This window comes from Protobothrops mucrosquamatus, unplaced genomic scaffold (genome assembly GCF_001527695.2).
Source record: "Protobothrops mucrosquamatus isolate PMUCROS unplaced genomic scaffold, P.Mucros_1.0 scaffold877, whole genome shotgun sequence".
Taxonomy (NCBI): Eukaryota; Metazoa; Chordata; class Lepidosauria; order Squamata; family Viperidae; genus Protobothrops; species Protobothrops mucrosquamatus.
The window spans coordinates 660,120-673,545 of record NW_015387131.1 but is presented as its reverse complement, the minus strand read 5'-3'; the positions used below and the strand labels follow the sequence as shown (position 1 = coordinate 673,545).

The 13,426-nt window shown below is 33.1% G+C and overlaps 1 protein-coding gene across 1 annotated transcript in view; it reads left to right on the top strand.

Moving 5' to 3' along the window:
- CDH2 (cadherin 2) overlaps nucleotides 1-13,426 on the top strand; it is a 123,900-nt gene that overhangs the window by 5,748 nt on the left and 104,726 nt on the right. Inside the window, exon 2 of the mRNA XM_015819238.1 lies at nucleotides 10,012-10,126. Within this exon, the coding sequence (XP_015674724.1) occupies nucleotides 10,012-10,126 (115 nt within the window). The remainder of the gene's footprint in view (nucleotides 1-10,011; nucleotides 10,127-13,426) is intronic.

Sequence of the window (13,426 nt, the reverse complement as noted above, 5' to 3'; positions counted from 1 at the left end):
AAAAAAAAACTAATGTTGAGATTGTTCATTCATTTTCTGTGGAAGCTGAGAAAATTTTTTTTTTTTAAGAAATGCTTTGTTTCCTTATTAAAAAGGTAAATTTCAAATATGTAATGCAGTATTAAATAAGAAACTAACACTGGAAATAATTTCATTATTTGACAAAATTCAGGTTAGTCTGGTCAAGATGACATACCTCTAAACATTACATAAATTAATGTTTTACAATTATTATGATACAATAGATAACATTACAAATAAATATTTAAATTATATTTACAATTGAAAAATTTCAGTTTATTATTTAAAAATATCCTTAGAAGTTCAGCAATAATTTGAAGAATTTTTGATTAATTTTTACTTCCTTGGCTTAAGCTTACTTTGAGAGAATTATTACTGATCATCAGTAATTAACATTATCATCATGATCCTGTTCTATTTGTGATGGACTTAGAACTGGGTTAACATTCTGTTCCTTCAACAGAATTATACTGCCATCAGGGAACAGTTTTTCTCCATTTTCCTGTCCGCTCCACTGTCCTGTGTACTATGAAAAACTGATTTTGAGGATAATGGAATCTTCAAAATCAACATCTGTACACACTTTAAACCCAAGGATACACTAAGGCAGAAACTTGTCCATCCCAAGGATAAAACACCCAAACAAATTAAGCAATGTGGTGTACGCAGTACAGTGCAGTGAGACATGTGCAGATCTGTACATTGGGGAAACAAAATAACCACTTCATAAAAGCGTGGCACAACATAGAACAAATCCATCAGGACAAGATTCAGCAGTCCATCTGCATTTAAAAGAGAAAGGCTACTCTTTCGAAGACAGCAAAGTCCACATTTTGGACAGAGAGGACCACTGGTTTGAAAGAAGGATCAAAGAGGCCATCTGTGTCAAAATTGAAAAGGCCTCTCTCAACAGCAAGAGAAGGATACAACATCATCTATCTCAAGTCTACAAAACAGTCCTTTCAACTGTTTCAAGAAGGCTCCACACCCATTTGCACTACTCAGGTGGCCTTGAGGACACAGATAAATCTCCAAGTAACCTCAACAACTCTAAAAGAAGGCAAATGACCAGTTGTCTGCAAGGAATATAAATCCTTCCATTCCCAACCATCCAGTCAGAGCTGAAGAAGCTTCTTGGATGAGAAGTGACATGTCTTCAAAAATAAACAAGAAAGTCCAGTTGCCTCTTGAAAAAGTGCCTTTGGGACTTCCAGATCAATTGTAACAACTGCTTGGAAGAAGTGCCTCTACTTTCCGCTCCTGCATTTGAATCACTTCCATCAAATCACCAGCATCTTCAAAATCCTAGGATTTTGTTGTTCTAATTAGAATGGGCCTAATTTTCTGTACCCATTGTTGCTTCCTTTGCCTGATATTCCCAACAGAGTTGCATGGTTTGAATAATTTTTTGATCATTTATTCACCATAATCTATGGCTAGCCATGGTGACAGAATAGGACACCTGTGCAGTGATGTCACAACAATTTTGCATATTGTATATCCTGACATTGGACCCTATATGCAAATCATGGGGCTAATATCTCCTCCCCTCCCTGATAGATCCCTGTGAAGGATTATCAGTATTATATCTGGGACAGAATGAAAATAAAGCTTGCTACAATATTAGTAGAAGCAAAACCTTGTAAATTAAAGTAGTTTAAAAATAAGGCTTTTATGTCATTGCATAAAATATTCTCATTTTACTGATGTATATGAATGGAAAATGTTTTATTACAATTTAAATGGAAATGTATTTGTTAGATAATTCCATGTTATCATTCTGAGTTCAAGATGGCTCAGGTAGGGTTTTTTCCCTTTGCTTTATCCATACAGCAGTCCTGTAAACAATGGTGAACCAAAAGTGGTTTGAGATGCTTCAGACATAATGTCCTAGATGAAACCGACTATTTTGGACCATACCACCTTGAACCCTAACTATTATATAAGTGCTGATCACTATATTAACAATTTTAATTGATGCTTATTCCTATGCACTATTATACAGCCATTGTTAAACAGGAATTCCTAATTTTGACTAAGTGTTGCATAAGTAGGACCAATTTTATTGATTAGTATTATGCAGGTGATTTCATTTTAGCATTTTCTTTAAAAAAAATAAAAAATGGTAAATATGAAGATGGACTGGAAAATGAAAATGCCATCTAATGCCAGGTTTGTACTTTTTCCCCAATAAAAACTATTACTTTTCTGTGTTAATTATTGTAAGCTATTGGAGAGACTGATATAAGCAGACAAGCAAGGCCATGAATAAGAAAATACAGGCAGATATTGACTTTATATATTATTAGCACAATTATTGGCAGCACATACCATCCAGATATTTGGGTCTGACACACACAAGTCTTTAAAATCACTAGTATGCATCAGGTTGCAAATCACATTTGAATTTAACTGAGTTTCTCATTCATTTGATACTGTGATTTTTATACTATGATGGTCTACTAATGCAGCTTATTCATAGAGAATTAGAAATTAGGCGTGATCCTTTGTCATTTTTTGTCCAGTATTCAGAATAAAAGAGACGATAACAAAATGTAGCAGAAAACAAAAGGTCTTATTGAAATTTCAGGAATCAAAATAATATAGTAAAAGTAGCTAAAATACTATTCAGGTAGTCCTTGCTTAATGGCAGAAATTGGGACCAGAATTTACACCACTAAACAATACAGTCATAAAACACAACATAGGTGACCATTCTGTTTAGCAATGGAAATTCCATTGTTAAGTGAGTATATCATGTAACTACAACTTCTGACTTCCTGCCAGATTCCCCATTGACTTTACAGGGAAGGTCAGGAATCATCATCACATAACCATGGGACACTGCAATGGTCAGAAATCCAGGTTGCTTGTCAACCAAGTTGTTGAATCAGAGTAGTTGTTAAATGAGGACTTCGAAATAATGCTCAACTGAAATCAAGTTCTTAGTTTTACTAAGAAGAATAAAAGTAAATGTTTGAAGATTGTTAAAATGTGCATTTTATATTAGAATTGAAGTAAATTATTGAAAAATATTAGTGATCTGTTTCAATGCTAGCCACAGCTATATATCTTCTATCTTGCTCCAGTTCGGGAAAAATGGCAGTTAGTTTGTAGAATTCAAAGTATGTGGATAGTCAGTTTCAGGAAGGCATTGTTCCATCACTGTATTTTTTGTTTTATATCTAATACTATAGGGCTGTGCATGTTTGCATAGGATTCTGAAGAAATGTTTTGCAGCTGGATTGAGCACAACTCTGTTATTAAACGAGCCCCCCCCCTTTTCAAGATTCCACATGAAATTGAAAAAAGGTGCAGCTGCTTTAAGAGCTTCATGAACTGTGGTAAATCATCTGCTTAAATCAGCTGCATGTTGATACCTGAAAAAAGGGCTGCCATGTGGTAAATAGTAGCTGAGTTTGCAATTTACTTTATGAGCAGTTAGGTGAAATTCATTTCAAAGCACAACACAGTAGTCTGTGAAGGGCAAATGACAAAAAAGTATCATAGTGTTGTTATATAAACTTGGTCTTGTTCATCTGTATGTGATGAAGTTGCATGTATGTTACAAAAAAGATGGCACGTGCCATTTTGATTAAAGTATTGGATGCTTTGGACATTGTACAACATGATCCCAATTTTTCTTATGAGAAGTTAACTGGAAGGATTCTAAGATTTAATAGTACAATTTAATGTGGTCAAATTGTTTAAAATAAAGCAATAAATTGGTGTTCTCAACAGAAGCCTGCTAAGTCATTCCAGATACTGCAGAAATAGTAGGCTCCCGGAGGCTCCAGCTAGTCCAAAATGCGGCCGCGCGGGCGGTGTTGGGAGGGACTCGTCGCTCCCACGTAACACCGCTGCTGCNACATCTTCAAATTACAGAGTTGTCCAAAAATAAAAAGCTTGTTTAAATATAGCCAGATGTCCATTGTACTTTTTATACTGAAGATTACTTTGAAGATTGTAAGAGTTTTGAGACACTAGGAAAAATGAGAAGTATTTATTTAATTCAAAAAGTTCATTATTTAAAATTGCAATAATATATTTAATGAGATTCAATCAGGACGATAGTTTCAGAGTATTGGAACTATTTATGTATTTAGTACAACATGACTTGAAGACCTACAGTTCAGCTGAGGTGTTTGTTCTTAATTTTAGAAGAAACTGACATTTTGCTTAGTGACTTATTTATTATAAGGATCAGTAGTGTATTGAAGTTCAAGTGATACTATTTATAACAGTTTCAGAATTGGTTAGGAAAAAATACGAGAAAATGAAAAGCGTAAGAAAAAATATTTTTCCTATTTTATAACATATAATTAGGCAAACCAAAAATAAGTTAATATAAAAACAAGATAGAGCAGTGATGGCGAACCTTTTAAAGACCGAATGCCCAAACTGCAATCCAAAATCCATTTATGTATTGTCGGGTGCTGGGTGGGCATGGTCCATTGGGTGGGTGTGGCCCATTGGGTGGGCGTGGCTGCGGTGGTAACGGCAGACTGGGTAGGACTAAAAAGTTCAATCAATTAATTCCAACTTTGTGAGATCTTTTTTTCCCCGCGAGAAGTTAAAATTGATTGATTGATTGAACTTTTTTTTTTTTTGCACATGGCAGTGGAGGCCTAGACATACTAGTCTGTAGCTTAATTTAGAATCATACCCATCTATTCAAAAAGATTGAAGTAGTTATGGCGAAGCAGACTGGTTAGCAAAAGACTTGAGACAAGTTTATATTCTTATTTGTTAAATATTAAATAGATATGCTATTATCTCTGGGAACACTTAATAGACTGTTGCTGACAGGACTAAAATGACAAGGGTTTATGCATTTGTTTATAGTTAAGAAATGGGATATGAGAGGGCAAGATCATTTGTTGCACTTTTAAGAGGCGGACATATGCCCATAAAATTATTTATATTTGTTGTGAAGGAGGAGGAAGTGGATTCCTTATATATTTATTTTTTTCTTTTTCTTCTCTTTGTTCTTATTTTTTCTTTCTATTTTTTCTTCTTTTCTGACCTTATTTTTTGTCTTTCATATTTTTTTAGTTTAGTTTTTTAGTTTGTATTCATTTATATTGCAATATTTAGCAAAATTATTTAAAAAATGCCTATATGCTGTATTGAAGCCTGCATGTGGACATTTGGTTCAGTACCTACAGCCTATTGAATGCAAGATGAGAATCATATGTTGAATTGTTTCCTTCTCTAATTATCTAAGTGTTGTTTCTGGCAAAGTAAAATGTTAACCATTGTCTTTAAAAACTTTAAAGTCTTCTTTAATTTGAATGTTTTCTATGTGAAGGATTTTTATTCTCCAGGGTATATTACTTATGTGAGTTCTGAAGTAGAAACTTTAATTGGCTCTAATAGTCTAATATATGATTAGAATAGACTAAACTCAATGAATTTGACCATTGCAAAATCTTGAGTGATTATATATTACCAGATCATCTTACAGACAATATGACCACAAGAGAGATATTTGATAATATCAATAAGTGGAATTGTTCAAAGCCTATTATTGTTGAGATTTCTTTCTTTATAAATGTCTTAAAACTTCTAAGTATTGTACAGTTATTAGAAATAATACAGATTCTGTCTACAGACTTTCTGCCTCAGATAAAACTAACACCCAAGATCTTCAGTGCTGAAAATTGATATTCCGTGCCCTAGCTTGTTAAATTCATTGTTTGGTTCTAATCATTGTTCAATGAACTTTGCTCTAATTACTTCCCCTAAAGGTTTTTTTTTTTAATTTCTTGATTAATAAGAACTTAAATGAGTCTTCTCATGGTCAGCCATTGAAAGTTAAAGAAATCAAAAGTTTTCTAAGGATGTTATGTAATTTAAAAGATTAATAGGAGTGTTTTTATAACTCTTAAAAATCTTGTATTATGAGATTTTAAAAAAAAACACACAGAAACTTTTTTGCCACATTTCATTTTTTTAAAAAAAATTAAACGTGATTTTGTTTTCATTTTTTAAGTTTTTCTTGTGATCTGAAGATTTCTGGAATATGTAATGCTTAAGAGAAGATGTTGCTTGGTTTGTAGCCTCATGTTGGCGAAATAAATGATGTTATAATGTACTTAATGTAGAACAAAACATCAGAAGCATGAATGAATTGTTTGTCTCACTTTTAGGCAGGTAGACATGAGCCATGACCAATCAGAATTGTTCCTTAGTAAATCGGTATATAGACCAAATTTCAGGGAGTGAATTGTCCATCTCCTTTCTTATTGTTTGAGCTTCATCATGCTTACTTTATGTTCTTTGCATTTCAGCTTTCTTTCTATGCCTTCTGTTATAAACTAGAGAGATTTCGGCTGGCTAATGCTAATTTGAAAATATTATATGGTTTTCAAGGCGGTGCTGTAAGTTTTCCTTCTGTATCTTTGACAATAAAGTTAGAAGGTTTGTAGGGTTGGGTATTCCAGTCAGTGTATTTTTCTAACAGAAGAGAGATAATAAAAGGCATCAGTTTTCTTAGTTTTAGGACTTAGTTGTACTCTGCTAAACAACAACAAAAGAACAGTGAAAAGGAGAATGTATATTGCAGCTCAGCACAGTTTATATTCTACCCATTGGAGAAACCACAACCCTTTTGAATGTCAACTTTCTCTGAAGTTGTCAGTCATTGAAAGGTTATTTCCGGTATTATGGTTTAAACGTAAAGCAAGTGTAAATCATAAAATAATGTATACTCATACATGTAAGAAAAAGAGGGTGGGGCCGGGAAGGATGTATTATTTAAATGGATATTCTCCAGCCTTATACTTTTAAGTGTCCCCAATCTTTCTGAGTTGATGGGGTGCTTATTTAGAATTTTTAGACTGTTAATTGTACTTTCATGAAATATCTGCCATGGTATGCCCAGACCCAGAATGGCTATACACTAGGACAGTGGTCTACAAACTTGGCAACTTTAAGACTTGTCAAGTTCAACTCCCAGAATTCCTCAGCAACAATGTTGAGTTCTGAATTCTGAATTCTGGGACTTGAAGTCTTAAAGTTGCCATGGTTGGAGACCCCTGTACTAGGAGGTAAATTAAGTACTGAATTGCAGCCCATTATCATTTTATTTTCTATAGAAGCATCTCAGCTTGATGAGGAACTGAAAGGCATTTTTAGAAATACAGGCTGTGCTTGTAGTAGGTGTGTGATTTGTAGCATTCCAGCTTCCTGTTCATTTTATTTTAATTAAAAGTCTCTAAAAATAGGTAAGTCAGGGAAATCACCAAGGATTGTATTTGAGGGTATATTACTTGCCTGAGATGACATTGGAGATTCAGGTTCTTTTAATGATGTCAACAATTTTATACATGCTTTTTTGTTATTAATCAGGCATTAATATGATCAGAATTAGAGAGCTGGTTATTGGCCCTGTGGCTGTTACAGAACTGTAAATTAGCTTGTAGAATGCTTTGGATTTATTTCCAAAAAGATACCTTTGAGTGTATGAGGCACAAATGTGGCACCTGTCTGTAATATTTCTCAGGATCGCATTGGAATTCTGTATACACAAAAATGTGTATAGATTAAACAACAAAGTTCAATAATGTGCACATGATAATCCTTACTAGAGGGGTTCTCAGGCCTGCTGCCAGCTTCCCAGTTACATTAATTTACATAAGCAAACAGCATATACATGGGCAGCACAGCCTTCCATGTGATTAGGATTATGTCTATTCCTGTTTCCAGCACTCATGTAAAATCCCTGGCTAAGGAATTCTGGGAGTTGAAGTCCACAAGTCATAAAAGGGACAAATTTGAAGACCCCTGTTATATAGCAATATTATAGCCAGAGTGCCAATCAGAATGCTGAAACCCAACATCCATAGACATGAAAAAAGTAAGATGGTGGTTGTGGCAATGCAGTTGAAGCCTCTTCATTATACACATGTGTCATGTTGGCATATGTATAAAAACTTGCATTGTCAATTTTTAGAACTAGGAAATAATATATTTAGTGCCACTTAACTGTGGAGTTTTGGGTACATTTTGTTATTTCCTGTCATTTTTACCAGTTTGAGTAGGATTGTAGTATAGCCTGAATTTTAGAACCATTTATAAAGACTTATATTTCATTTGCATCAGCTGTTTCATTACGTTATCTAGTGATCTCTCAGCAGCAAGAATTTTGATTGATTTTTGCAAGGCTCTCTTATAGCATACTTCCTGGCATTAAATTTGATAGAACAATACCTATATAAGGATGTGATTTTAATAGATATCAGGACAAGTTTAATATGTTTTAGTTGCAATATTAGGAAATAACTTAAACATTTCATAAAATAAAAACCTTTGCTTATCTATTTTGTATAACAGTTCAGGTCTATAAAGGGCAATTAACATATCCCCAAACATTCAGAGAGAACAACTTTTGATTCAAACTACATGATCCAATGCTAGATACACATCACTGACTCACCATGAAGCAATAAAGAATAGCTAGTTTGGTTTTTCTGTGAAAGGTATAATGAATATATTAAATTTAAGTCTACTGCTCATAAAAGATTAAAAGAGGCTTTATTATTCTTTGAAGAAAAAACAAAAACAAAGCAGAGCTTTACATGCAGGAAAGAATGAGACAGTTTTCTTGTATGGAATGGCAGGAAGCAGTTTTAGGATTGGCAGTATGCCATAACTTACTGATTGAATTAAGTTCCCTCATTCCTCTTGTGTTTCTGGCTAAGGAATGTTGACAATTGACTAATTTGGGGAAGAAGACTACTCTTGTTTGGGGGGGGGGAGAAAGGTTGCAAATAAAAGCATTGAAAATCTATGTTCCAAAGTTTTCGTTTCATTGCACATTATTTTAGTATACAAGAGTTTTTTTAGCGTAAATGGTGTGCTGGAACAGATTGACAGATTCCCATGCATTTTGTAGGCTTGTTTAAAATCCTATTAATCATACAGCTGCCCACCTAGGAATTATGTGTTTCTGAAGAAGTTCAAAAGGTATCAACTCCCTCCATGTGTAACTTACAAACTTATGGAATGCATTTTGGCCTGAAATATTTATTGTGTAATCCCATTCGTTCCCTCTTCCTATTTCTTTTTAAGAAGTAACCACAATACTTAATTTTATGATACAAGAATCATTGCCACTCACATCAAATTGTTTGGTGGTGCTGTTTGACATGAGATATACAGGAACCTAAAATGGAAACAGATGTTAATTTTCTACTATTACGCATATAAATAGAAGTCCTCTTGTTAAAAAGGTTTACCTTAATAAAAGAAACAGAAATCTCTCTCATGTATGGCTTGTTAAAAAACTAAGCTTGTGATATGTAAAGGTAAACTTATTGATTCATGAATAGATACACTCCCTGATATGAAAAAAAAGTATCAATTCAGCCAAATTAACTATGGAAAATGGAAAGCAGTTTTCCATTCTGGTAACACAAATCTTTTATTTAGTCTTCCTGTATTATGACAAATGTTTTATGAGACATAACATGCTTTCTTAACGACATATTTGGTGTTTAGATAGACAAACAAATTATATTTCTCCAGCTATGTATATAAAGACTAAGTTGAAAAGATAGACCCAAAAATGTATTGATATTCTTAGTGATCATCTTCTTTATTGTTGTTAAAGCTCACAAATGTATCATGATCAGTATCAGTACAAACTTCATTTTGTATAAGATTTAGTTCTAATGTGAAGAAATATGATTGTCCTCTCCCATAATTCTGTTTCAGACTAAGTGACTGTTTTAGTTCAAACATTTGGTGGATTAACAAATCAAGTTTGCATATTATTTAGATCTTGCTGGACAAGTGGGATTTGTTCCTTCCATTCCAGTTATCAGAAAGATTAACCCTTTGCCCTTGGAATTCTAATTGCAGCCATTTGGAAACAAAGAAGCTGTTTGTACAAGATAGTAGCTAAATCACAGTTCATGCCAAGTTGAATGTTTCTCAGTTGAATGGGTTTGCAAAGTATTACATAAATTTTGTCTCGCATTTCAGGCACCTATAAAGGCAACTTGTGAAGAAGGCACATTATGCAAGACTGGATTTCCTGAAGACATTTACAATGCAATCATATCCAACGGAGTAAACGAAGGACAGCCTCTTCTGAATGGTATTGTTGAACCTAAAACATAGTTTCTTATTCTGTCTTATACATGCTACTCAATTCCTCTCTGAATACTGGATTTGGTGTAGTGAATGGCATTTTACAAATGGTAGGTCCTAAGAATAATTGATGATCTTGTATCATTGACATATCCTTGAACTTTGAAACCAGTACCTATATCAGCTTTTTTTTTTTTTTGTATTCTGCAGAAATTGCTAGAGAGGTTTATTAGAATATCCCTTGGGTAATTCACTAGATAAAATGTTTTTGTTTAATAAATATAGTTCTCAAGGTTTATTTATCAGAGAAGAATATTATGTTTCAAAATACATCAGAAATTGATTTGCCTGCCATGTGGCAGACAGAACATCCATAGAAAGTTAAGACAGTGTAATATTTATTCCTTCTGCTTTGTATGCCTTTTTTCTAGAGTAGATATTTTGTGAGTTTTGAAAGCTTTTTGTGAATTGTATGCTGACTGCTTCTACATGTGGTAGGCAAACTCTATATTTGGATTTAAAATACTGCTTCGATAGAAACACAATGTCTTCAGTGTTTTTCTTTTCCCTACATATAATTTTAAATGTTGAACTTTTTTCATGTTTTGGTTTGCAAAAGGTTTGCAAAGGTAATGTAACATTTATTGTTGTCATATAGTTTACAAAAGCTACAGAATCAACATGCAATTATATAAATATCCTTTTAAAAACAAAACAAAACCTTGTTTGCACTTTTTCCAAATGCAGGCAAGGATGAGAATACAAATGTGAATCTGTAGAAAGACACAGACAATCATAACTTTCTCTACTCAGTAATCCTCAAAATTTTAATTGGTGTTTTATTTATTTCTGTAATTTGGAGAACAATATTCAAGCCCAGTCATTTCTCTGCTTTGCTTTCTGCCTGCCTGATTAATAGTTCTGGAGAAGTTAAAAGTTTATATATTTTACAATGCTTATATTAGTATAGTAAAGGAATTGTTGCAGCATCAATGTTGGTATACTTTGGTTAATGTAATTATTTCTGCCTTTGTTAAAAAAATATTTGTTCATTCTTTGTGCTAAATAATATTCATATTTATTTATATACATCTGTATATTTGACTGAAGTTTTAATGATCAGTATAGATTTTTGGCATATGAAACCATATTTTATGTTTTATAATTGTGAATGACATTGAAATTACTTTGTAGCTAATTTAAAAATTACAATGCTAATCAAGAAGATTGGTTTCAGCAAGTTCCAAATTTATGTTAAAGAAAAACTGATTTGATTTATTCCATTATTTCACTTCAAAATAAATATAGTTTCATGGATCAAGAATTAAATAAAGAAAAAGGTTTTTAAATGAGGCAGCAAATCAAATTGATCCTTGAAATAAAAGCTGTCTTTGTGTTTAAAGACAGCTTTAAACTGTTTTGCTCAACAGAATTTCTTGCAGTTATGTTTTTAATATTTTATTACAATAATTGATTCCCAAATCAATTTTAAGTTGTTAAAAAACCTGACTTAATAAAGCACTTCTATCTTTAAAACAGACAAGTATATTTGTTCTAATTGTCAGGAAAGAGAAACTTCCTGACAGTTAGAACAATTAGCCAGTGGAACAACCTGCCTCCAGAAGCGGTAAATGCTCCAACACTGGAAGTTTTTAAGAAGAAACTGGACAGCCATTTGTCCAAAATAATAATAATAATAATAATAATAATAATAATAATAATAATAATAATAATAAATTATTATTATTATTATTATTATTATTATTATTAGTTGGAAGGGACCTTGGAGGTCATCTAGTCCAACCCTCTGCTCAGGCAGGAAACCCTATACCATTTCAGACAAATGGCTGTCCAGTCTCTTCTTAAAAACTTCCAGTGTTGGAGCATTCACCGCTTCTGGAGGCAGGTTGTTCCACTGGTTAATTGTTCTAACTGCCAGAAAGTTTCTCCTTAGTTCTAGGTTGCTTCTCTCTTTGGTTAGTTCCCATCCATTGCTTCTTGTCCTGCCTTCAGGCGCTTTGGAAAATAGCTTGACTCCCTCTTCTTTATGGCAGCCCCTGAGATATTGGAACACTGCTATCATGTCCCCCCTTGTCCTTCTCTTCATTTATGTCCTTCTCTTCATTAATGTCCTTCTCTTCATTAAATGGTATAGGGTTACCTGCCTGAGCAGGGGGTTGGACTTGATGACCTCCAAGGTCCCTTCCAACTTTTTTATTATTATTATTATTATTATTATTATTATTATTATTATTATTATTATTATTATTATTATTATTATTATTATTATTATTTCATATATTTTGTTTAGAACTCAAATCATTCTTTTTTTAAAGAGATTTTATTTATTTTTTCAATCATAAAAAACATCATAAGTGTACACAATGACACAATAACAATAACCCCCCACCCCCCACCCCGGACTCCACAAAACCTAATCCCAGGATAATATTCATATGAAAGTAAACAAATACTAATATCTCTAGCTCTACAAAGTATCTTAATCTACAAGAAAAGATAGTAGAAATAAACCAACTTACAAAATTAAAAACCTAACCTGTATTCTACCACTTTATGTTTCTTTTGAATATAAACAATCCATCTTCCCCATATTGATAAAAATTGTTCATTCGAGTGATTCTTCAAATAAGCCGAAATCTTTGCCATTTCAGCAAGATACGAAACTTTCAATCTCCAGTCTCCCATCGTTGGCAGAATTGGGCTCCTCCAGTTTTGGGCTATTAACAATCTAGCAGCGGATAAACAATAAAGCATCAAATTTGTCTCTTTTACATCTAAATTCTGCACAATACCTAAAAGGAACAACTGTGGTAGAAAAATAATCCTTTTTTTGAAAATCTGCTGTAGGTTCCACCATAATTGTATCCAAAAAGCCTTGATAATCTTACAAGTCCACCACATATGGAAAAATGTTGCATCTGGATGACCACATCTCCAACACTTGGATTCATAATTCGGATAAATACGAGACATAGTTGAGGGATCCAAGTGCCATCTATAAAACATCTTATAAAAATTTTCACGTAAATTCTGAGCTTGTGTAAACTTCACATTTCTCACCCAGATCAACTCCCAAGTATCCATAGGTATATTTTGAGCCCACTTAATCATACAATCTTTAACTAATTCAGTTTCTGAGTCCAATTCTAATAGAACATTATATATCCTCTTAATATGACCTTTAACACCATCTCTTACTTGCTTCAAAAAAATCCCATCTTCAGAAGCAAAAGAAGTCTTTTTATCAATTCGCCATCTATCTTGAATTTGTCCATACAAAAGCCAA